The 25723-nt window shown below is 49.4% G+C and overlaps 1 protein-coding gene across 3 annotated transcripts in view; it reads left to right on the forward strand.

The window, feature by feature from the left end:
- The window catches only part of RNF130 (ring finger protein 130), a 100222-nt gene that overhangs the window by 65117 nt on the left and 9382 nt on the right, over nt 1–25723 (forward strand). The window contains exons 6-9 of one of the 3 annotated variants that reach the window (XM_037136355.2): nt 2726–2822; nt 4682–4886; nt 7894–7987; nt 13665–13845. In XM_037136355.2, the coding sequence (XP_036992250.1) occupies nt 2726–2822; nt 4682–4886; nt 7894–7987; nt 13665–13680 (412 nt within the window). In that variant the 3' untranslated portion in view covers nt 13681–13845. Of the gene's footprint in view, nt 1–2725; nt 2823–4681; nt 4887–7893; nt 7988–13664; nt 13848–25723 lie in introns of those variants that run through there. The other 2 variants (XM_053656799.1, XM_053656798.1) reach the window with 2 other exon arrangements.

The following is a 25723-nucleotide window of genomic DNA, read 5'->3' on the forward strand; positions in this document are numbered from 1 at the left end:
AGGGCCCTTGCCTGCTTTCATGTGGACTTGTATCGCTTTATGTATTTGTATCGAGTCTTTTGTAACGGGGGACAGGGCTTCTCTACAAGGTCCAACTGGCCCAGGTGCTGCCCTTGGTGGGGGGCACCTGAAGCTGGTGATAGGTGACTCTGGTGCCTGGCGCACCCGCCTGCACCTTTATTGAACACGTGAGGCACTGCGGCTACTCCACTGGGGTGTGGTGTGTAACAGCGCCATTCACGGGCAACCTCAGCGCGCTGTTCGGGGACCTGGTGTGTGCAGGTTTTATGGGCTGTTGCCACCACCCCTCAGCCCAGCTCTCAGCAGGAGCAGCTGGGAGGCGGAAAGGATGCCTGTCCAGGCTTTGCCTGGGGGAGGTGGAGGCCTCTGGGAGCTAACTGAGCTCGGCGGGGAGCCAGAAGCTTGAGGGTGGAGGGAGTGCCTGACAGAGAAAAGAAGAAACTAGCAGGGCAGCTAGTCCCCAGCAGCCTGAAGAGGGATGCACCATGAGGACCAGACTGCCGACCTCGGGGCGAGGGGGTGGGGAGGGGTGACTGGCTGGCTGGCTGGGCTAGGGATTGGGGCTAGGGAAGCCGTGGGTGGACAGTCAAAAGGAAATGGTGTGGGCTTTTTAAGAAAATACTTCTTTTGCGAGTCGGCTAAGGAAGGGAGGCACTCTGGGTTTGTCCCTCCCTGGGTGCCCACAGCAGGGGGCTGAGCGCCTCCTGCTAAATCAGCAGACCTAACAGGACTCGCCCCAGTACAGGAAACACCTATCACTGAGGTGCGAAGGAAGAGAGGAGCACGGAGCACTCACCTCGGGCAGCTTTAGAAACTGAGTGTAGGGTGTGCTGCTTTGTCCTTCCTGCATAAGCAGAAATAGGCCGGAGAGGCGAGCGAGGCTGGGGAAGGGCAGAGCCCGGGACAGGGGGCGGGGCTGGCCCCCGGCCACCGCTTGGCACCAGCGTCTGGGGTCTCCACACACACACACCTGCCTCAAGCCAGCTGCCCGGCCACCCCTGGACCCAGTGGCCCTTCTAGGTCACATGACCCTGTCTCTTCTGTCACCTGTCAGCATAAAACTGGCCTCGAGAGCCTTCTTGCACTCCCAGCCCCACCAACCCTGGGCCTCGTGGGCCTCCGAAACACCTACGCCAGACACCAGGCAGGTGCGCCCTGGTGGGGGAGGGCCTGGCACGTCCGTCAGACCTGAAGGGGCCTGCATCCCTGAGAGAGGTGGGAGCCTAGTTCTGGTCTTTGTTAGTCAGCAGCCAGCTGGGCACCGTGGGCAGCCACAGGGGTAGCCGAGCTCTGGGCACCACTCAGTGGCCCCTTGCGGTATGGACTCTCCTCGGTCAAGGACACGAGCAACACGAGCGGACCTGCGTGTCCAGTTAGGTCTCAGCTGCCACTTGGGACTTCTGCCTCTTCCTTCAGTGACAACCTCAGATTTAAACAAAAGCCTTCAGGGGTGGTTGGGTCCCGGTGCAGTGCATCCTCTGGTTCCGTGCGGGTTGCAGACTGGGTTGATGGATTCAGTCTTCGAGATCTTTGTTCTGGCCCCAGAGACGTGGATCCGGGGGCACCGAGTAGGCGATAGCGGGGCGGGTGTGCATTTTCCGGGCTGAAGTGCTCAGCACAAACGTTTCTTCCAAATCCCAGTGGAACGGTGTCTATACCTCTTACTTTTTAAAATCAAAACTGCATTTTTAAGCAGCCATATTTAACTTTGTAAACTACATATGAATTAAAGTTTTAAAGACATACTATGGTTCAATATGGTATCTTTCTCAAAATTTCTTCTGATTCCAAGACACGATTCTAGTTGCTGCCAAGGCCCCTGGCGTGGGCTTGCCCCTTACTGTGAGGCCAGGACCCCAGCCCCTGACCACCCCCGCAGCCCCTCAGCTGCAGAGGGGCCGGAGCCGACCACGCACACTGCGTCCCTCCAGAGGGCGCGCTGCTGCTCCAGGGTGGCGGCCCTCTGTGGCCAACTCGCTCACTCACCTGAGCGAGAGCATCACCTCCTCTCTCTCCCTCTAACTGCCAAAAACGGCCGACGTGCTGTTCATCCTTAACAATAGTCCCAACTGCCCTGTTACTGACACGGACGCTTAGCATAGGTTGGCCACAGGTTTTTTGTTTTCTTTTCTTTTTTTCCCCTCACCCAAGGACGTCTTTTCATTGCCGCTAGAAGGAGAGGAAGGGGGAGAGAGGGAGGAACTTTAATGCGAGACATCATACAGGCCCAGACAAGGGGTCGAACCTGCAACCTTTTGGTTACAGGACAACACTCCAGCCCACCAAGGCACACCAGCCAGGGTGCTTGTAGGTCTTTTGAAGTAATGTTTTAAGTGACATTTAGAGTTCCATGAAACTGATAATATACAGAGAGCTCTTCATTTTACTCTTATTTAATATATTTTTGAAATTTCACTTTCCTTCTTTAGCCATTATAGAAACCACAACTGATTTCTAAGGTGTAATTCATTGTCTTCATTCTTAATAAATTCCCTAAGTTTTCTCATGTGGTTTTTGGAATTTGGTGTCATAAAAAGCTCCGACAGCCGCATGCCACCTCGCGCCTCTCGGTGCACATTCTCACGGGCACAGAGGCCCGGGTTCAGCGGGAGCTTCTGTGGGCGCTTCACTGATGTGCTGGTTTGGCATTTCACCCTCGGGAGGTGCAGTGTGGCGTTGCTGACACCGCTGTCCTTCTTCACAGGCACGTGTTCCACAAATCCTGCGTGGACCCCTGGCTCAGTGAACACTGCACCTGCCCCATGTGCAAGCTCAACATCTTGAAGGCCCTGGGAATTGTGGTACGTTGTCCATTTTGTTCCTGCTCGGTGCGTGGCATCTTTTCTGAGTGTGACATGGCAGCCCAGGGGGACAGTCACGGCTCGGGGAAAGCCGTGCTTGCTTTGCCACGTGGCCTGGCTAGTGCGGCCCACCTCAGAGAGCTCCTGGGGAGAGGGGAGCTGTGCCGGCCACCAGCGGGGCCTCTGGGCGGTGGCTGTTGCTGGAAAGCTGAGGCGGAGGCAGGGACGTGATTCTCCTGCGTTCCAGTGCCTTTAAACACGCAGAGTAGAGTATAGTCTTGGGGCTCCTGCCTCCCACGTATCATAAGACGTGTCACTGCTGACGTTTCTTCCTCTCCAACCTGCCCTCACCCTCCTGGGTGTGGGGCAGTGGCGAGCAGTGAGACTGGGTGGTGCCGGCACAGGGAGCCGTAGTGACCAAGCGAGGACTTCCTGCCATTACAGTTCCTTCCTGAAGAGAAGTAGATGTTCAGGATTTCTGCTTTTTATAGAAAACAACAACTTTCTGGTCTCAAAAAAAAGTGAATGAATAATCTCCTTATGGAACAGAAAGTTCGGTTTGACCACAAGATGAATTTTTCACTTTAGCTCCCAGGGGACAGTCTGGGTGTGGCCCCGAAGTGGCCCCCGCCCCGTTGGCCTGCCGTGTCTGTGACGCCGCTGGCGCAACAGAGATGCCGCGTCCCTGCACCCCAGCTCCGCGGCGCCAGGCTGCCTGGCCGCGTCCTGGCCTCAGCTAGATGCCACAAGCCCGACTACCAGTCACACAACGAAAATGTCTCCAGACTCTGCCAAGTGTCCCTTGGGGGGAAAGTCACCCCATTGGAGGGGTTTAGCACAGAGCTGCTGCCTCAATGTCTGGCCTGTGATAGATGCTTTGAAAAGGCTGACTCGGCCTCTTCAGTTGCCTCCAGCCTTCCTGGTGGTTTTGTTTTCCAAATCCTATTTTTTGAGCTGCTGATACTTTCTCCTTCCACCGTTAGTGAAAATCCTTCCAGAACATGTTCTGAGCAACCAAGGGTCCTTACACATGAAAAACAGAGTCAGCCTGACTGAGGGGTGTCATAATGTGCCCCCGTCACCTCACCGCTCTGGGCTCTCGCTAAGCTGCAGGCCCATCCAGAGTGCAGTGCTGTCGCTCGGGGAGCCATGCGTGGGGCTCTGGCCGGCTGTCACTTCTCTGTGTGGAAGCCTCTCTCTGCCACCAGCCCCAGCTCTGCTTCCAGGTGCTGTCTGTTGTGGGCTGAGAGTGCGGGTTGCCAGGGAAACTGGACAGCCCGGGTTTCAGAGCCAGGAGACTCCGAGTCTACTTGCGGGATGGGGGGGTCCGCCTTGGCCCAGGCATCTCTGCGCCTCTCCTTCAGGGGCAGGTGCTGAGGCCTCGAAACAGCTCTCTCACAGTTCGGAAGTCAGTGCAGCATTATCAGCTGTTGCCTTGGAGTCTGACTTGTGTCTAAAGGGGAAGATCTTTAAAAACTGGCCCCCAGAGAAGTGGGGCGTCAAAGAGACGTGGATGGGGTGCTGGGGCGCTGCATGTCGCCGCCATCCTGGAGCGTCGAGTTCCCACGCTGGACTCCGTGGGCTGCACGCCAACGCCCCACCCAGCCTGGGCCCCCCCCCCCCCGGGGCGGTCAGCACTTTAGAGGCAGAGTGTTCAGTTTCCCGTTGCGATCCGTTTGGTTTTTCTCTGTGGGAGATTGCCTGTTTCTTTTAAAGAAAACTCTCGGGTGAGAGTGGAAAGAGTAGAGTGAGAAAAAAATGATTGGGGATCACATGGAAAGAACTTGATAAGTCTTTTCAATTCAGTGTCAGTCTTTTGAAATGTTCTTACAACCACTCCCCCCGGACCGACTTTGCAGCCCAGCGCGCCATGCACGGAGGGCGCCGCGTTCGACACGGAGCGGCTCACCCGTGCCCAGGCAGCTCATCGGCGGCCGGCCCTTGGCGACCTCGCTAGCGACGCCTCCCTGGGCCTGGAGCCCCTTCGGACTTCGGGGACCTCACCTCTTCCTCAGGACGGGGAGCTCACGCCCAGGACGGGAGAGATCAACATCGCCGTGACAAGTAAGTGGGCCTGTGTCGGCAGGCGGCCAGGTGCCGCGCCGCGGCAGGTGGGGGCAGCTCCAGGAGCGTTGGGGCAGTGACTCGGTCTGCACCCAAGAAAGTAATGGATCCTTTCATTGAAACGGCCATGGGGGGCAGCGAGGCCGGCTCCATAGTGAGGAGCTTGTGTGTTTGTGTGAAATGAACAGCAGTGGTGTGTTCAGGGGTCTGTCTCGGGTGCTGTCTGTAAACATTTTTGAAATGAGTATAATGCACACAGGCCTTTGGGAGGGTCCCACTGGGCCGTGAAGAAGGGAGGCAGCCCCTGGGGTGGCGGCAGCTCCAAGCGCCAGCGCCCGCTGCGTCCTGGGCTGCAGGCAGCCCAGCCAGCCTAAGAATGGACCGTGTCAGGAAGAACGGAGGGGCCTGGGGGCTGCCCGCTTCATTTCACTCCATTCATGAAGGTGGGTGTTTGGGCACTGACCTTGGTGGTGCAGCTGTGCACCGGTTGTGCCAAGGGGAAGTGTGCCCCGAAGCTCATGGGCTAGAGGTGACTGTCGCTGGTGGGGAGAGGAGCACCGGGCTTCGGGCGGCCAGGCCTACGTGCAAGCGGCTGGAGGGTGTTCGTGGGGCTGTGTGCACTGTCTCCCGTGACCAGCGCTGTCTGCCTCAGTTCCACTCTGTCCTTGTCGCCCCGTCTAACCGCACCGCACTTGCCTCGCCGCACTCTGCGCTGCCTTCCCCAGCGTGCACTGTCGCTTGCCTGCAGCTTCAAGCCCTAAACCTCTGGGGACTCCGCTCAAGTAGGAGTCGGACCTCGGGGAAGCCATTCAAACAGGCCTTCCCCTCTCACAGTGAGCCTCCTGCGGGCTGTCCGTGAGTGTGCACACGCTTCTCACCAGCCACGCACCGTGGGAAGTCACGGCCCAGGTTCCGGGCCGCCATGGGTCTGAACCCAGGGACACTCTGCTCAGCTCTGAAATAAGTAAAACTGGTCTTCCACATGGTTTGACTCATTTCTGACCATTGCACAATCATTTGTTTTCACCACATTTCATATTTTCCTGTTTTGGCGTTGAGGTTTTTTTTAGTTTATCTAGTAGTAATAAAGGAGATAAGAGTTTTCTTTATTAATGAGTTCTGTAGGCCCTTCATTGATCAACATTTATTGAGCACCTACTACAATATTAAGTACTGAATATCAAGTACATATTTTATGTGCAAATGTCCTTTTAAAATTTTCCGTTTTGATGATAAAAAACCATTACTCATTTATCAAACCAATCCCTGTTAGCAGACTTTGTGCATGTTGGTGAGTAAAACTCCTGGCGGAGTTACTCAGGCTCTGCCTGCCTCCTCCCCCGAAGCCTGTCGTGCTGGCAGCCCCAGCGGCTCGGCCTGCACGCCTGTGTGCCGGCCCGTGCTGCACAGGTGCGCACACCCACGGCGGGGACCCAGTGCTGAGGCCCCGCCGCGTGGACCGCGCCCACTCAGTATGGTTTCGACGGTGTTTACTGCCTTTGATGATTAGATCTTATCGCTGAAACTCCACACAGGTGTGGATGGTACATTCAGAATTCAGAAGCACAGACATAATTGAGGTTCTGAAAGTGAGTCTGGTTATCGTGCACAAAAGCCTCTAAGCAAAAACAGTTAAGAACGCTGTGTTATAAGATCCTTGATACTGATGACCAGTCATCTCTTAATTTTTTTTAAATGCCAGTATACATTTTTTCTAACTTAATGTGTATGTGGGTAAAGTGGTGGATTTTGTATAGGCTCTTGAATGTTTGTTTTGACTTAAAGAAAAACCTTGTAGATTCACTCTATGAATGAGAAGTTTGCAATCTGAGGAGCAGAGACTGCGCTGTTATTTAAAAAGAACAACTTGGTTACGTCTTTTAATAAAACAAACCGAGGTGGACGGAGAATTAAAGATCACCACCTTTAAAATCCAGTGAAAGTAGAATCACCTCTTTCTAGAAAAATTCCTAGGCGCACACCGTTCCGTGTAGTTGTAAGGCCCGTGGAAACCGGGCTGAGGAACGCCCAGCACACACAGCTTCTGCTCGGGAAGGGCGGCGCTGCTGGCACCGCGCTGTCCTCTCGGCCGTGCTGCAGGCGCGCAGGGCTTGCCGTGGACTCTTTGTTGAGCCAGCCCTACTTAGTGTGTGCTCCGGGAAACGGTCACATTGGTTCTAGGTTATTTTCAAGGTTCTCGGTAAATATTTTTAGGGTGTTACTTACACAATAGTCTTTGAAAAGTTAAGGGAAAATATGAACTGACTTCCTGGCTCTAGAGCAAGATGCAGTAAAAGCCCTTAGAGCTCTGTGTTCCAGGGGCTCTCGGGTCTTTGCCGGACAGGTGTCTGGTGGGTCGCCTGCCCTTCCTACCAGGGCACGGCAGCCCCAACACCGAGCAGTAAGTTCAGGATGGGAAGTCCTTTCCGGGAGACACTGATGCTGTGTGATGTCTCAACAAAGCCCGTGAGTGACCTGTGCACAAGGGAAAAGAATGTAGACGTGAGTGCCCTGGAAGGCCAGCCTGCGGGCTGCTTGGGGTGCCCCCAGGACCTTTGGGAGCCACCACTTCGTACTTCTGAGCTGTTGTCTAAGAATGAATGACATGCGCAGAAGTGACAAAATGAGGAAGGAAAGGTTATATGCACCGCTAGTCTACTCTGTTGTCACTTCAGTTAAGTAAAAAAAAAAGTCGGTGCCCACATGCAATTCTGTGCATATCTTCACCACACGGTTTTCGGTAGCCACACGCCTCGCAGGCCTGAGGACATGACCCGGAAGAAAGGTCTGGCCGCACTCTCCCGTCTCCCCGGCAGCTTCCACCACCCTCCCCACTAACCTTCTCCGGCTAGGAGCTCTCTGGCAAACCTCCTGCTTCACTGCCTGGGGCCACTCTGGGCTCCCACCTCCGCTGACATCCGCATCGTTGCTTTTGAGGGAAATGTTGACATCGATTTGACTTAAGCCTTCTCCCCAGAGTGACTTCCTCCCTTTCCTTTGTCAACAGAAGAGTGGTTTATTATTGCCAGTTTTGGCCTCCTCAGTGCTCTCACACTCTGCTACATGATCATCAGAGCCACAGCTAGCTTGAATGCTAATGAGTAAGTAACAAATTGTCTTTCGGATTGCATGTGCCAGACGATCCCCAGAGAACATGTAGAGTGCCTTTTGTAAAGATGGTGAGAATTGGCTTTCATCAGTCTCATACTGATTCTGATGGGATCATATCTAGCAAAATAACTTAATTCACGAACAGTAACAGATTGGGAGTCTACCTCGCTCGGCAGCAATAGCTCACCTGAGACCAGATCCAGGGGCTTTCGTTAGCCACACCTGAGAGGGAAGCGCCAGTGCCGTGCAGATGCCGAGGGGCACAGCACAGTCGTGGGAGGAAGCACGTCCGTGCCCTGACCACTGCGGGAACAGCCCCTGCACTCTGTGCCCGCCGGACTTTACCTGGAGTCTGATGTCCTGAGCGTTTGCTGGACCCCCGGCCGGAGGTCAAGGAACAGTGACCTACAAGAAAGAAGCAATTGGGAAGACTGTTGGGGGGCGGGGGTGAAGACAATAGGGCAGAACGAGGACTAGAGGGCAGGTTACAGGAAGGCAAATCTCGCTTCAACAAGAGGAAGAACGCCTGCCATCCCTGCCAGCCCTTCTCCCGAAGGGCTGCTGTGGGGGGTGGGGAGTGCCCAGGACAGGGAGCTGGACGCCACCCGTCAGGGTTGGTGTCCGGGGCGGGCGCCCGGAGAGGGCACGTTGGGCTAGATGACTGTTCAGGTTCGTTTGGATCCCCTCATTTTCCAAGATTAGCTTCCCACAGGGACGCTTTTAGTTTCGCTCAATTAGTTTTAAGTACGGGGCATTCACACTAGAATGTCACTCAGTCCTCTACCACTGCGCAGGCAAACTACCCTGAGATGGAAGCCTCCCCGCCCGGAACAGCGCTGGATGTGAGCACAGACGGTGCAGGCGGAGTCCATGCGCCGTCCGTATTCGGTCCTGTCCGCTCTTTTAATCGATTAGTGCTCATCAGCCAAGCTCATGTCATTGATTTAACTCAGTGCTCCTTGTTCAGCCATAGAAACTATGGGCAAGTAACTTCCCCTTCAGGGACGTGATTTTATGACCTCTCACCCGAACCGTTGACTAGACACTTGTGGAAAGTCCCCTGGGGATCCAGGACCGGTGACTTGTCGGGAGGGTGTCATGGTCAGGTGGCAGCCTTCAGGTGAGTCATCTTGGCCTCATCTAGCAGGTGGCCGGCTGGCTGCATCTGTGGGCCGCACCTGGTGCAGTTTTACTCCAACATAGCACAGGGTCGCCTGCTGGATTCTGGAGGCAGGTGTCCCTGGATGAGACTCCCTGCTGCTCCATTATCGGAAGCTCATTTTAGTCATCGATAAAGTAGGGATAATGGTAGGAGTGTGTCACAGGGTAGAGAGAATTAGCATGTGAAGTGCTTGGTACAGTGCCCGGTACATAACAAGTGCTCAATAAATGTTAGCCAGTCGGCTCTGCCGCAGTGTTTTAAGTTCTGTGAGTGCGCTAGCCATCGGCCTTTCTCATCTGGCACATGAGCTCACTTTCCCTCACTAAACAGGATCCAGGTCAGAGGGGCTCTGTGGGGGCCTCTGGCTCGAGCCACAGTTGGGAGGGAAGCACTTAGTCCACCTGCAGCCACTGCTTTTGCTTGCTCCCCTCCGACCCTCCGGCAAGGTGGCTTCACAAGTCACCTAGCATCAGTGGCAGTGGGGTCGCTTTCAGAGAACTTCTAAGTCATTTAACGGCCCCCTTGCTGCCACTCAGCACTGCACGGGCTTGGTTCCTGCGTCAGCTGTTTCAGAGAACACTCACGGGCTGCCAGCCGTCAGAAGCCCGACCGCCCGGGACACGCCATCCCGGCTCCATGTGCAGGAGCCTGCATGACGCGGAGACTAAGTCATGGGTCCGGGATCTGGGCCTCAGTCCGGCCTGTGTCCCTTCAGCCTGGGGCTGCCATCACGCATCTGCATCCTGCTCATGCACCCGCGATCAGAGCCCCCCGAAGATGACGTTTGTGCCCCTACTTAATGACAGAGTGTGTGAGAGAGGGAGTGTACACCTGCGTGTGCACGAGAGACACTCGCCGGGCTGTTAGTGGGGATTATCTTAACTCAGTAGGCCTACGGGTTCTTCTCTTTTATTGTGCTTTTATAGGTTGATTTTTTTAATAGCATGAATTAATTTTTAAAAAAAACATTTTTACTTGTGAGAGATAATAGTCACTCAATGTCTCCCCGAAATGTTATGAAAAGTTTTAATTCCAGAGAAAAGTTTATGTCAGCAAATAAATTTATGAGTATACTCATTAATGAATTTTTGAAATCCACTTTAGTTCTGTTTTTGCCTTTACCAAAACTTTACCAGAACAAGATTGCCTTTTCAGCTTAATAGCTCTCTTTTAATTTTCTAGGGAACCTCATTTCATTTGTAAGAGTCTTCTATTACAGTTTACTTTTCTGACAGTATTGCACTGAACTTGTATGTGATTTCAGCAAGACCTTGACCTAGTCACTTGTGAGCAAGATGAAGTGTTACTGGTGCGACATCAGGACAGGCACAGGGCACCAGCAGGTGGCCTCTGCCACCCACTCACCAGGCCCTGCAGGGCTACCCGGGGCTCGATGCTATTGGCTTGATCAGAAGTCAATCAAAAGTCCACGTACCTGAGGCCAGTCCCCTTCTGCTGTGATGAAGTTCTACTTAAGTGCTCAACCAAAACTAATTGTGCTTTTAATTTTTTAACATTGCAGACCTAGTGAGTTTTAAGACTTTGCAATATAAACAGGACAGTAGTCAAGCAAATAAACACATTTTTATATATTTGCTTTCCACACCTCTGTCTCTTAGTACCTGAGTAAGCAAGGTCACTGAAGTTCAGTTTCAGAAGGGGGTTTTCCCTCTATTTCGTTATTCGGATAGACCTTGTTAAAACCTAGCCTCTGAAGACTTACATGTGTGTTAGGCTGATTTTCTCTCAGTGTAAGAAAAGTAAGTGTCATCATTGTTTTTTGTCTGAGGAACAAGCTCTACGACCTGTGGGTGCTGTGAGAGATTTTGAGTTGAGCAGGGAGGTCAGCTTGGTGCCCCTACAGCTCACTTCAGTTCCTAGCTTTGGGTGTTACACCCTAAAATGTGCCAAGGACTGTACCCTAAACATTCAAGATTGAAACATCCCTGGCAGGAGGAAACGAATGGGCAGATGTCAGATCCTGCAATGTCACCCAGACCCAGAGCCCTGGCTGGCTGGCTCAGGCCGCCCCAGACCACGTCAGAGGAATTGCTCTCTCTCTTTACTCTCTACTCAGTAGTTCTAAATTGTCCTGCTCACACGCTTTCAGAGAAGCACCAACACATCTCAACATAAGAGGGTCGGAAAATTAAGCATTTAATGTCTTGGGGGTGCTTATCCCAGAGAAACAGGAACCTGGGTGGGTGAGGTGAGAGGTGTCTCCAGGCGCTGGGAGGACTCCCAAAGACGAGAACAGCTCCCACGAAGAGCGTCCTTCTGTCGGGCTGCGCTGCCCCGTTATGCTCCAGCCAGGCTCACAGACGCGACGCACTGCCTGCAAGAAAGAACCTGCTGCCAGTCAGAACTGCCCGCCCTGGTTTGGGGTGTTTGGAAGCTCGCGAGCTTGCCAGGACCCGCTATTCAGGCAGAAGCTGCTCAGAAACAGCTCCTGTATCAGGTGCAAGTGACAGGTTCCTTCCAGTCCTCAGAGTCCCTCCTGGATTGGTCCCAACTGGCCCCTTCCTGGCAGCGATCAGAGCCAGAGGAGAGGGGCTAGGTTCTCTGCTGCCTTTTTTAGAACTTTAATTATCAAAAGCAGTGTTTTTGGTAAAGATTTTATTTATTTATTTTTAGACAAAGGGGAAGAGAGGGAGAAAGAGGAGAGAAACATCAGTGTGTGGTTGCCTCTCCCATGCCCCCTACTGGGGGCCTGGCCCGCAACCCAGGAATGTGCCTTGACTGGGAATTGAACTGGCAGCCCTTTGGTTCAAAGGCCAGCACTCAATGCCCTGAGCCACACCAGCCAGGGCAAGAACTTTGAATTTTTACTTCTCAACTTACTACTGTTTGCTCACACTAGCACCTGTCTTCATTTTCCTCAGCCTTTCTGGTAGCAGTGCCAGCGAAGATTTGAACTTGGCCTCCATCTGTTAAAAAGCCCTCCTCTTTCTCTTAGTATTTACTTCTCCTTTTATCTACCCTGAGCCTGGGATATGTACAGAGGAGTAACCCAAGGGCCAGATGGGCTGAGCAGCCCCAGGAAATGCCATGGGTAGCAGAGTGTGGCATGGAAGCCCAGGGTCGGCCACTTCCCCTCACGTGCTGGGCCCTCACTGCTGCAGGGACCCATGTAAGGGCTCCAAGCAGTGTGGTTGAAGGTGGCATTTGATTTTCTAAAAACATGATGACAAGGAGGATTAAAGGCAGTGGTCATTTTTCATTTTTCAGAAGTACCTTTAACGTTGTGGCTGCATTAGTTTATAATTCCTTAGAAAGACAGCAAAATAAAGTAAGTTTAAGATTTTTGATTCACCCATTAAAAGTCCTTATATCTGATGTCCAGCATTTGCGAGGAATGCTGTCGAAACAGTGCAGCACCTTCCACGCAACTAGAGAACGAAATGAAGCCCCAGCCCTGCGGGGAGGGGCTCGCAACGGGCCTGTCTGTCGCCAGACCCCAGAGCACCCCAGCTGGTGGCCGGCAGCGCGGGAGCTGCCTGTAGGAGAGGAGACAGTCACTCGGTGCCACCCAAATGGGTCACTGGCTGCTTCTTCCTGAAAAAGGCTTCCTGGGGGGAGTGGCTGAGAACTGGGACAGGCAGAGTGAGGGCACCGAGTGAGGAGAAAGCGAGTGGGTTCAGGGGCTGTCTGTGTGGTGCAGACACTGCCGGCGGCGGTGGCCGTGGCCGGGACAGGCAGGCTCTAGAATGTAAACTTTGTTCTGTTAAATGGGAAGTAGCACAGAAGGCGCTTCCCAAGGCTGGGCAGCTGCTTTGGCTGGGGGACCAGAGGTGGGAAGACGAGCACAGTGAAACTCAGGGAGTCAGGGTGACCAGGAAGGAGACGAAATCAAGGAACACTGGAGAACCATGTGCCCGGGAAAGACACTGGTTCAAGGCCCGGATCTGCAAGTCAGCAAGAGCAGAGAGCAGGGCTGGAGGCGGGATTGGGCTCCAGGGAGACGGAGCTGGCTGCAGAGAGGGCAGGCGGCCGGGCCGCATTCATCCGAGGGCCTGAGGGTGGACCTGGCGAAGGACTTGAGGTGCCTTCAGACACCTGGTTTGGGGGTGCACACATGTGATTGGGGTCCCTGTGAGAGAGCCAGACGTCTGCGGGAGACTGCACTCTTCAAATCTTATTTCAAAATAAAAATGCTCTTCTTGTCTGAGCAGAAGGGGAAGCACATTCAAGGACAAGAGCTACAGGTCTCAAGACAGTCTGGGCTTAGAGCGCGTGTTCGATTGTGCGATTCTCCTGCGTTTTTAAGCACAAAGCTGTTTGCAGGGAGTCCTAGTGCCTTTCTGGGGTGGCCGCACCTCTTGACTGCAGACCCGAAGCTGCGAGTTCAGGGAAGCCTGACACCTTTCTGGCTCTGCCCCGGGGCGGGGGGGGGGGGCAGTTGGGGACGGCACAGGCCCCCTTCGGTCAGGCCCACTGTCTGTGCTGCTGGGAAATGCGGACGACTGCCCTTTGAGTCTTGACCTGTCTCTCCTTTTATCCCATAGGGTAGAATGGTTTTAAAGAAGACACAGACCGCTTTCTGACTGGTTGCCTCGAAGGAAAAGAGAACCTATTTTTGTGCAGCATTTACCAATCATGCCACACAAGCATTTATTTTTAGTACATTTTATTTTTTCATAAAATTGCTAATGCCAAAGCTTTGTATTAAAATAAATAAATAATGAAATGAAAAAGCTGTGCCGTTGAGTGTTATTCACCCCCTTGGGTTGGAGGCCAGTCGGGGATCGCGCGCGCCCAGGCTGCTGCCGCAGACAGCGTGCTCCTGGCCCCCAGGGTAGGGGGCAGTGCCGCTCCCTCTGTCGGTGTCCTCACCGTTGGCTCCTACTGTCCCAAATAGGACCCATGCCTGGGCTCGTGCTGTGTGGTAGTGCCCCTCGGGCTCAAGGTCACAGCTAAGTCTCGGATGGTACCTCATTCCTGTGTGACTGACTGGTGTTTGCAGGCAGAACACCAGGTCTGCCACAGCGGCAGTGACAGGACTTTGTGTCGCTTGCCACTCTGCCCCATACCTAGCAGAGTGCTTTGTACATAGTACGTGCTCAATAAATATTTGTGGAATGAAGGGTTGAGCGTAAGAAAAAATTTCCAACACACAACAATTAGTAAGAAACTATTTCTGTCTGACTTTTGAAAACCTAGTTTGTATGGCATTCTTTTAAAAACAGCAAATTCTAAAAAGTTCCATGAAAGCCATTTTCCAGGTGTAAAGAAAGTATGTTTGCTTTATTGATGAGGAAAATGCTGAGACATTTCGTTACAGTGAATCCTGTGCTCAAAGGACCATGAGTACGCGTAACATTTCGAGTGGTGAAATCTCAGCCTCCCCGCGGGTTCCTGCAGCAGTCACCCTCGCCTTGGTGGAAAGAGTGGGTTTTTTTTTTCTTTATATTTTAATCACATGCCATAAAATTTACCAATTTGAAGGAAAAGCCATTTCAGGGGGTTTTAGTATATTCACAAGGTTGTGCAACCGTCACAACTCCAACCCCAGAACATTTTCACCACCCAAAATGAAGTCCATACCCTCTAACAGCACCTCCTGCCCCCATCCACCTGCTGCTCAGAGGCCACTCACGTCCCTGTAGATTTTATCTGAATCGAATCATACAGCGCATGGCCTTTTGGGTCAAGCTAATGTTTTTGAGGATCATCCACAGTGTAGCATGTGTCACACTTCATTCTTTTTTGTGGCCGCATCATATTGCACTATACAGATGTACCACATTTTGGGTTTGTGTTTTTCTATTATATTTTATTGATTATGCTATTACAGTTGTCTCAGTTTTCCCCTTTTCCCCCCTCCACCCAGTACCCCCCACTGCCTCGGGCAATTCCCCCCACCATTGTTCATGTCCCTGGGTCATGCCCGTAAGTTCTTTGGCTACTGCATTTCCTATAATGTACTTTACATCCCCATGGCTATTCTGTAACTGCCTATTTCTGCTTCTTAATCCCCTCTCCTCGTCACCCATTCCCCCAACACCCCTCCCATCAGGCAACCATCAAAATGCTTTCCATATCCATGATCCTGTCTGTTCTTGTTTGCTCAGTTTGTTTTTCAGATTCACTTGATAGATATGTATTTATTGCCATTTTATTGTTCATAGTTTTGCTCTTCTTTTTCTTAAATAAGTCCCTTTAACATTTCATATAGTAATGGCTTGGTGATGGTGAACTCCTTAGTTTTTTTCTTGTCTGGGAAGCTCTTTATCTGCCCTTCCATTCTAAATGGTAGTTTTGCTGGGAAGAGCAATCTTGGCTGTAGTTCCTGTTTTTCATGACTTTGAATGTTTCTTGCTAATCCCTTCTAGCCAGCAAAGTTTCTTTGGAGAAATCAGCCAACAGTCTTCTGGGAACTCCCCTGTAGGTAACTGTCTGCTTTTCTGTTGCTGCTTTTAAGATTCTCCCTTTATCTTTAATCTTTAGTATTTTATTATGACATTTATTATGTCATAATGACACATTTATGACATATTATGACATTTATTATAATCTTTAGTATTATGACATTTCTTGGAGTGGGCCTCTTTGCATCCATCTTATTTGGCATTCTCTGTGCTTCCTGGACTTGCGTGTCTATTTCCTTCACCAAATTAAGGAAGTTTTTTTTTTCATTATTTTTCCAAAGAGATTTCCAATTTTGTGCTCTTTCTCTTCTCAGACACACCTATGAAGCAAATGTTGGACCTCTTGAACTTGTCCCACAGGCTCCTTACATTATCCTTGGTTTTTTTAGATTCTTTTTTCTTCTGGTTGTTGTGATTGGTTTGTTTTTTGCTTCCTTATGTTCCAAATTATTGATTTGATTCTCGGCTTCATCCACTCTACTGTTATTTCCCTGTAAATTCCTCTTTATTTCAATTAGCATATCCTTCATTTCTGACTAGATCTTTTTTATGCTACTGAGGTCCCCACTAAGTTCCTTGAGCATTCTTATAACCAGCATTTTGAACTCTGTACCTGAGAGATTCCTTATCTCCATTTTGTTTAGCTCTTTTTCTGCAGTTTTGATCTAGTCTTTCATTTGGGCCATGTTTCTTTCTCTCCTCATTTTGGCAGCCTCTCTGTGTTTGTTTCCATGTATAAAGTAGAGCTGCTATGACTCCCTGTCTCAGTAGTGTGGCCTATTATACTAGGTGACACATAGGGTCCAGTGGCACAGCCTCCCCTATTACCCAGGGGTACTTGTATCTCTGGGTACTCAGGGCGTACCCTTTGTATGAGCTGAGTACACCCTCCTCTTGAGGTTAAGCCTTGGTTGCCATTGGCAAGTCGATGGGAAGGATTTACCTGGGCCAGTCAGCTATAAGGACTGGCTGTGACCACCAGTCTCTGCACTCCCTGAAAGATCAGTTGTGCAGGGGCAGGGTGATGGTTCTCCAGTGTGGTCTGTAGCTGTGCACTGGGTGTACTACCCTTGGGGTTTCCTGGGTAGTGCAGGCCAAGGTCAGCCCCGACCTGTGTTTTACCCACGGCCACCCTACATGAGCTATAAAGCAGTCTACAGATGGCTGCTACTTGTGCTGGGCTTGGAGATTCCCAGGCGAAGCCACACTGTGAACCTAGCTGGCTGCTGCCAGTGCTATGCTTGGGACCACTTAGCAAGAGATACAGGGGTTCTAGGGATTCACTGAGGCCTGCTGTTGCTTGTTTGAAGGGATTTAGGAAATTGTGAAGCTTGAGCCAGGACCAGCCATTCATATGAGAAAGTCACTCTGAAGAGCTAAATTGGATGGGATCTCCAGGGTGGGGCAAACAGTTTCACCAGGTTAATGGAGTCTCAGGTATGGCACCCACCTGCAGGCCCTGTAGCTCTGTGTGAGGAGGGTTCAGAATAGGGACAGTGGCTTCTGCCTACCTTTCTCTCAGGGAGAAAGCTGTCCCCTAGCTCCCTTCTTTATGCCAGACAGTTTATTTCCTCCCTGGATGCCACCGGGGACTCTGAAGCTATTACCCCAGAGGTCAAAGGGAGTAAGTCTGAGCACGTCCGTGTGTTGGTTCTTTAAGAGGAACTGCTTGGGACTACAGAAGTTTCTCCCACCAACTCAATCCTTGCTGGTTTTTGCAGCCAGGAGTTATGGGGATTTATCTTCCCCACACTGGAACCCTGGGCTGGGGGCCCTGGTGTAGGCCTGGGACTCCTCGCTCCTGAGATATCCCTCCTGAATTTGTATCCACCACACATGGATTTGGGACCAGCCCATTCTGCTTCTCTGCCCCTCCTACCAGCCTGGATAAATGTGGTTTCTTTAATTCTGTACTTGTTGGACTTCCATTCAACTTGATTTCTGACGGTTCTGAGTGATGGTTGTTCTATAATTTAGTTATAATTTTGATGTGGTTGTGCAAGGAGGCAAGTCGTGTTTATCTATGCCACCATCTTGACTGGAAGTCTTGTGCCATATTTTGTTAATCCAGTCAGCCAGGGATTGATGTTGATTGTTTCCACCTTTTGACTATTGCAAATAATGCTAGTATAAACATTTGTGAACATATCTTTTCAGTTTTCTTGGTACATTTCTAGGAGTGGAATCATTGCATAATAGGGTAACTCCAAGTTTAAATTGTTGAAAATTAACAAACTATTCTCCAAAGCAGCGTACAATTACACATTCCCACCAGCAGTGTACAAGGGTTCCAATTTCTCCACATCCTCACCAACAGTTGTTTGTTGATTTATTGATGACAGCCATTCTGACAGGTGTGAGGTGGTGTCTCATTTTGATTTGCATTTCTCTGATGATTAGTGACTTTAAGCATTTTTTCATATATCTATTGACCATCTATGTCCTATTCACAGAAATGTCTATTTGGATACTCTGCCCTTTTTTTAATCCAAATTGTGTGTGTGTGTGTGTGTGTGTGTGTTAAATTATATGAGTTCCTTATATACTTTGGATATTGGTCCCTTATCAGATATATTATTGGTAAATATATTTCCATTCGGTTGGTTGTCTTTTTGCTTTGCTGATGGTGTCCTTCACTGTGCAGATGCTTTTTAGCTCAATAACTTCCCATTTATTTATTTTTGCTTTCATTTTCTTGCTCAAGGGGACATATCCATAAAGATCTATTGATGTCAAATAGTTCACTACCTATGTTTTCTTCTAGGAGTTTCAGGTCTTACATTTAAATCTTTAATTCATTTAGAGTTTATTTTTGCATATGGTGTTAGAGAGTGGTCCAGTTTTACTTATATTTTTTTGTATGTGTCTGTCTAGTTTTCCCATCACCACCTGTTGAAGAGACTATTGTTTCTCTGTTGTGTATTCTCACCTCCCTTGTCTGCGATTAATTGACCTCATGAGCAACAGTTTATTTCTGGGCTCTCTCTTCCATTCCATTGATCTGTCTGTTATTGTGCCATGACAATACTGTTTTGATTATTACAGCTTTTAGTAGTTTAAAATCAGGTAGCCTCATATCTACAACTTCGTTCTTCTTTCTCAAGACTGTATAAACTATTTGTGGTCTTCTGTGATTCTATACAAATTTTAACATTATTTGTTATACTTCTGTGAAAAATGCCATTGGTATTTTGATAGGGATTACATTTAACCTGTACATTGCTTTGGATAGTATGGTCATTTTAACATTAATCCTTCCAGTCCAGGAGCACAGTGTCTCCTTCCATTTATTTGTGTCCTCTTCATTTTATTTCTTCAGCATCTTAACAGTTTTCAGAACACAGGTCTTTCACCTCCTTCATTAAGTTTATTCCTGGTATTTTATTATTTTAGATGCAATTATAAATGAAATTGTTTTTGTAATTTCTCCTTCTGATCCATTCATTATTAGTGTATAAAGATGTGATAGATTTCTGTATATTAATTTTGTATCCTGCTACTTTACTGAAATTATTAATTCGGTTAATTTTTTAGTGGGTTTCTTGGAGTTTTCTGTATATAGTATCATGCCATCTGCAAATAGTGACAGTTTTGCTTCTTCCTTTCCAACTTATATGCCTTTTATTTTATTTTCTTGTCTGATAGCTTTGGCTAGGACTTCCAGAGTGTTGAATAAGAGTGGTGAGAAACAGCATCCTTGTGTTGTTCCTGATCTTAGAGGAAAAGCTTTCAGTTTTCACCATTAAGGGTCATAATTAGTTGTGGGATTGTCATGTATGGCCATTATCACTTTATGTAAGTTTCTTCTGTGCCCACGTTTTTGAGAATTTTTATGATAGATGAATGTTGAATTTTGTCAGATACTTTTTCTGCATCTAATGAGATGATTGTATGGCTTTTATCTTTGATTTTGTTGACATGATGTATCACATTAATTGTTTTGAGGAACTGAACTGTCACTGCATCCCTGGTATAAATCCCACTTGTTCATGGTATATGGTCTTTTAAATGTATTGTTGAATTGGGTTTGCTGGTATTTCGTTGAGAATTTTTGCATCTTTGTTCATCAGAGATATTGGCCTGTAATTCTCTCTTTTTGACCTGCATTTGGTATCAGGTTAATGCTGTTCTTATAGAATGAGTATAGAAGCCTTCCTTCCTCTTCAATTTTCTGGAATAGTTTGAGAAAGATGGGTACTAATTCTTTTTTAAATGTTTGGTAGAACTCACTTGTGAAGCTGACTGATCCTGGGCTTTTGTTTTGGGGGAGTTTTTTTTTATTGCTTCAGTTTCATAGCAAGTTATTGGTCTCTTCAGGTTTTCTGTTTGTTCCTGACTTAGACTTGGAATGTTGTGTGTTGTTAGAAATTTATCTATTTCAGTTGTCCAATTTGATGTTCATAGTATTCTTTAATGATCCTTTGTATTTCTGTGGTGTTGATTGTAATCTCTCCTCTTTCATTTCTAATTTTATTTATTCGAGCTCTCTTTTCTTGACGAGTCTTGCTAGAGGATTGTCAATTTTATTTATCTTTTCAAAGAACCAGCTCTTACTGTATTGATCTGTTCTATTGGGTTTTTTGGTCTCTGTTTTGTAGTTTCTGACCTTTATTATTTTCTCCCTTCTACTTATTTTGGGTTTTGTTCTCTTTCTAGTTCCTTTAGGTGTGGAGTTGGGGGTGTGGGTTGTTTGGGACTTTTCCTGTTTCTGGAGTCAGGCCTGCACAGCTATAGACGTCTCTCTTTCAACTGCGTTTGTTGCATCCCCTACATTTTGGAAAGTTGTGGGGGGCAGGGTTTGTCTCAAGGAGGTTTTTGGTTTCCTGTTTAATTTCCTTTTTGATCCATTGGTTGTTCAGTAGCATGTTTTTTAATCTTCACATAATTGTGTTTTCCTCCCGTAGCTGATTTCTAGTTTTGTGCCATTGTGGTCAGAAAATATTCCTGATGTAATTTTATTCTTATTAAATTTGAGGCTTGTTTAGTGACCTAATATGTGATTTCTCCAAAAAAAATATTCTATGTACATTTCAGGAAAATGTATAACCTGCAACTTTGGGATGAAATGTTACTTGAATGTCTATTAAGTCAGTCTGGTCGAATGTGACATTTAAAGCCATTTTCCCCTTAATTTTGTTGTGTGAATGACCTATCGATTGAGGTTAAGTGGAGTATTAAAGTTTCCAACTATCACTGTGTTACTGCTAACTTCTGCCTTTATGTCCATTAGTACTGGCACCTACACTAGGTGTGTAGAGATTTTTACCGGTGTGTCCCCTAATTGGATTAACTGCTTTATCATTATGTAATGTCCTTTTTGTCTCCTTTTATGGTGTTTAATTTGAAGTCTGCCTTGCCCGATAGGCATATTGCTACCCCAGCTTTCTTTTTATTTCAGTTTGCATGGAATTTCTCTCTCCATCCCTTCAATTCCACTCTGTGCTTCTTGCAGGGGTGCCCAACCCTTGGCGCCTCTGGGCCTCATTGAAGAAGAACAGTTGTCTTGGGCCACACATTAAATACACAAACACTAACAAAAACTGATGAGCAAAAAAGTTTTTAAGTAAATGTATAGTTTTGTGTTAGACCACCTTCATAGCCATCCTGGGCTGTGTGCAGGCCTCAGGTCACAGGTTGGACCCCCATGAAAGTGAGTCTCTCAGAAGCAGCATATTAGAGGGGTCTTGTTTTTTATCCATTCAGCCACCCTCTCTCTCTTGACTGCAGTATTAGTTCATTTACATTTAAACTAATAATTGAACCCTGGCCAATTATTGGCTCAGATGGTTGGAGCATCATCCCATGAACTAAAGGGTTGTGGGTTCACTTCCATGGTCAAGGCACCCACGTTGCTGATTTGGTCTCTGGTCGGGGTGTGCACAACAGGCAACCAGTCAGTGTTTCTCTCTCTCTCCCACCTTTCCCTGTCTCTCAAATCAATAAGCATTCCCTCAGGTGAGGATTAAAAAAAATCACAACAAAAATAAAGTAATAATTGACAGATATGTGCTTATTGACATTTTGTTCAATGTTTTTTGGCTGTTTTTGTTGTTCTTTGTTCCTTTCTTTTGATTCCTTTCCTTTTGATCTGCAGATTGTTTAGCGTTTTGTTTGGGTTCCTCTCTTTATTTTTTTATGTATTTTTGTAGGTTTTGGTTTGTGATTACCATGAGGTTCATATATACCCATCTCTATATATAGTTTTTACATATATGTACATATAAATTGCAGTCTATTTTAAGCTAATACATGGTCAATATCTTTTTGTTTTGTATATTCCCTGACTATTATAGTTAGTTTTGCAACTTTTGTCCTTTAACCTTCCTATTAGTTTTTCAAGTGGCAGATCTACTGTGTGTGTTGTATATAAATCTGTCTTTGACAGAGAGATTCTTTTCTTTCTTATATATCCTTATCTCTCATTGTGGCCTTTCTCTTCTTCACAAAGAAGACCCTTTAACATTTCTCGTAAAGCTGGTTTCACAGTGATGGAGTCCTTCAGTTTTTTCTTATCTGGGAAACTCTTTGTCTCTCCTTCAGTTCTGAGTAGTAATAACCTTGCCAGGCAGCGTGTTCTGGGGCGTAGGTTCCCTTCTTTCAGCACTTGAAGTGCCTCCTGTCACTCCCTTCTATCCTATAAAGCTGCTGCTGCTGAGAACTCAGCTGACAGCTTTATGAGACTTTCTCTGTATGCGACTTGTTTCCTTCTTGTGACCTTCAAACTTGCTTTTTTATCTTTAGCTTTTGCCATTTTAATTACTGTATGTCTTGGTGTGGGTCTCTTTTGAGTTCATCTTGTTGGAACTTTCGGTGCTTCCTGGACCTGGATATCTGTTTGCTTCCCCAAGTTAGGGAAGTTTTCAGTCATTATTTTTTCAAATATACTTCCTGCCCTTCTTCTAATCGATGTAGTTTTCAGTTCAGTCATTGTCTTTCTCACCTCTGACTGGCTTTTCGTTGAAACGTTCTCTGAAGCCCTGTGCTCTGCTCTGCTCTCCAAGTTTGTCGTGCATCCTTGTGACTGTTTCCTTTTTTTTTTTTTTTAATTTATCTTTAGAAGGGAAGGGAAGGAGAGAAGGAGAGAAATATCAATGTATGGTTGCTTCTGGTGCATCCCTTGCTGGGAACTGGCCCCTTCTGGGAACTGGCCTGCAACCCAGGCATGTGCCTAACAGGGAATTGAACCACGATCGTCTGGTTCGCAGGCCCGCACTCAATCCAGTGAGCTAGGCCAGCCAGGGCTGTTTCCTTAAATTCTTTAACAGGCAAATTCCTTACTGTTTTATCAGCTTTTTTCCTCCAGCCATTTTTTTGTGTCTTGATTGAGGGTATATTCTTGTCTCCCATTTTTGTTTGACTTTCTTTGTCCCTGTGTGTTAGATGAAATAGCTCTCTCTCCCAATTTTGCAAAAGTGGTCTCTGTGTAGCCTGTGTGCCACATGGTTTTGGCAGGCTAATGGTAGTCAGGGCGGGTGCTTGTGGGCGCCTGGTGTGTGGCCTTGCCAGAGGAGGGGGTTCCGGGCTGGGCAGCCTGGTGTGTGCATGCTTCCTTGCTCTTCTGATCCCAGCGGGGCTGCCCAGCGTGCACGTGCTGTGCCCTGTTGCTTTAATTGTCTGTTTCCTGAGCTGGGTCTGTGCAGGCTGCTCTGAGTATGCGTGTCGCAATGCCCTCCTCCTTCCAGTGGGGCAGCCCCGTGTGCAAGCACCACAGTGCTGTGCTATTTTTCCCGCTCTGTCCAGGCAGGGGAGCTCCACGTGTGAGTGCAACTCAGTGGGAGCGCACAGCTGCACCCTCTCTCCCAGTTGCTCAAGTCACTTGGTCAGTGTCCTGAAATCTAGTGGCAAAGTCAGAAAGGAGACCTGGGTAGCCTAGGGCTGGTGTTCCTAACTACTGGCTACCCTCCAGCCCAGAAATGGGAGCCAGCCTTTGCTAAATGGTGCACAGTTGTCACCCAAAAGAATTCAGTCTCACACCCTGGCTGGTGTGCCTCAGTGGATTGACTTCAGGCCTGCAAACCAAAGTGTTGCAGGTCCAATTCCCAGTTGCAGCACATACCTGGGTTGCAGGCCAGGTACTCAGTAGGGGGCGAACGAGAGGCAACCACACATTGATGTTGCTATCCCTCTCTTTCTCCTTCCCTTCTCCTCTCTCTAAAAATAAAAATAAAATGTTTTTAAAAAATAAGAATTCAGAGTCTCAGAGAAAAATCAGGGAAGTGAGCCAAAGGAACAATGTCAGGGCAGAGCATTGCACACAAGCACAGTTTGTGTGTTTGTGTTTTATATTTGTGTGTGTGACAGGAAAATGAACAGAGGGAGCTCTTTGAGGTGCCCCCTTCCTCTGCACACACACACACACACACACACACACACACACACAGTTTCACTAAAGCGACGACCACAGTAACACTAGCTGGCATATGGTGCTTGCTGTGTGGCGGGCCCTCTCCTGAGTGCTCTGTGCATGTTAGCTCATCTGTCCCTTGCACCAGCCCTGCTACTAGCCGCACTTGACAAAGACATGGGTTTAGGGACACGCAACAACTTGCCAAAGCTGCAGCTCTGGGAAGTGTCCGCGGGGGACCCTGGGCTCTGCGTCCTAGCCCGGGGCCGTGCACCACGTAGGGAAGCTCAGCAGGTGGTGGGACAGACTGGGGGGAGCCGGGGCTGACTGTGGGACCCCCATGTGCAAAGCATGATGGGAGGGCGCGCTGGGAAGCGTGAGGGCCTTGGGTTAGGACTGGAGCGGGGCGCTGGGGGCGCTGCTCCGTCGAAGAGGGCGGCGCTCGGGTGGGCACCATGGGAGGCCTGGCAGTCCCTGAAGGAGTGACTGACGCAGACTGGCGCCTGGAATGGAAAGAAGGGGGTCATGAAGGAAGCAGGGAGGGGCACTGGTGGAGAGCGTGGCAGCTCAGAAGCCCCCCCCCCTCCGCCCCGTACAGACAAGTTCAGGGACAAGACATCGGATGGACACAGTGGGCGAGTGACGGAAGGAAGATTCTCGAAACCCATAGGGAAGGCGGCCCACGGGAAGCCCTTGGCCCCAGCTCAGCCCTGGCAGCAGGACAGCTGAGAGCGAAATGTTTGCCCGTTTTGTTGCAGAGGTCCTGTCCTCCCCGCGGAGCCACCAGAAAGCAGGCGCAGGGATGGTGGGGAAGGGGGAGGCGAGCCCAGGTATGCAGGGGCCGGGGGCTGTGTTGCTGTGTCAGCCGCACCACCCGGCCAGTCCCTGCGGCGGCTTCGAAACACTGAGACAAAGTCTAGCATGTGCAAACGTCACACCATCCCTGCACTCGTGTGTTCTTCAAGGCTTTCCTACGAGTTCCTTCTGAGGAAGATGTCCGCTGGTCCTGCCTAGCTGAGCACAGGGAAGGGTTTCCTGGGCCGCCCCCTTCCCCTGCGCCCAGGAGAAAAGGGCGGGAGGAGCAAAGAACGGCTTGCCATCCAGAGGCACAGAACACTGCTTTCTCTTCAAGCCGTGAAAATGTGTCTCTAGTGCTGCGCTTTGGCCACCTGCTTCACAAATTGTCAGGAGTCACATCCTAGGGATGTGGGGTAGTTTGTAAAGGCAAAAAATAAAGTGCCGCAGTCACGTTGGAAGCACCCCTCAAGTCACCGTGCAGCGCTAAGGACAAGTACACTGGCAGCAGCTTCCAGGGCCAGCGGCTGTATGGGTCATGAGCTCCCGCGTCACCCCCCAGCAGGCGGCGCTGCTGGTGCGGGCCAGCCAGAGCCTCTGCGCCCCTCGATTGGGTGCTGCCTGCCGCCTGCCCCTCCCGCTCTGGGGGCTTGTTGTCGAGAGGGTGTGAATTCACATGTAAAGGCTGGGAGGTGTGATGGGCCTGACCTGGGCACCTTCTGGAACCCTCTGCAGTAGGCAGCGTGCGCGAGCAGCCAGGGCAGCGTGCGGCAGCGGCACACAGTGTGGACGCTCCTGTGCAGGCCCAGCAGGCCTCGCTCTGGGCAGAACACACTGCGTTTTCCTGTGGAACAGATTGGGGCGACATCAGTTAAGAGAATTATACAGGTCTCCAGTGTACAATTCTGTGATGCAGCATCTGCATATGCGGTGTGCGCTCACCACCCCAGTCAAGTCTCCTTCTATCACCGTTTATCCCCTGGCCCCCTTCCCTCTAGGGATCACCGTGCTGTTGTCTGTGTGTATGAGGTTTTGTTTCAGTCCCTTGACCTTTTCC

Source organism: Artibeus jamaicensis, unplaced genomic scaffold (genome assembly GCF_021234435.1).
Source record: "Artibeus jamaicensis isolate MK-2021 breed Jamaican fruit bat unplaced genomic scaffold, CSHL_Jam_final scaffold_286, whole genome shotgun sequence".
Classification (NCBI taxonomy): domain Eukaryota; kingdom Metazoa; phylum Chordata; class Mammalia; order Chiroptera; family Phyllostomidae; genus Artibeus; species Artibeus jamaicensis.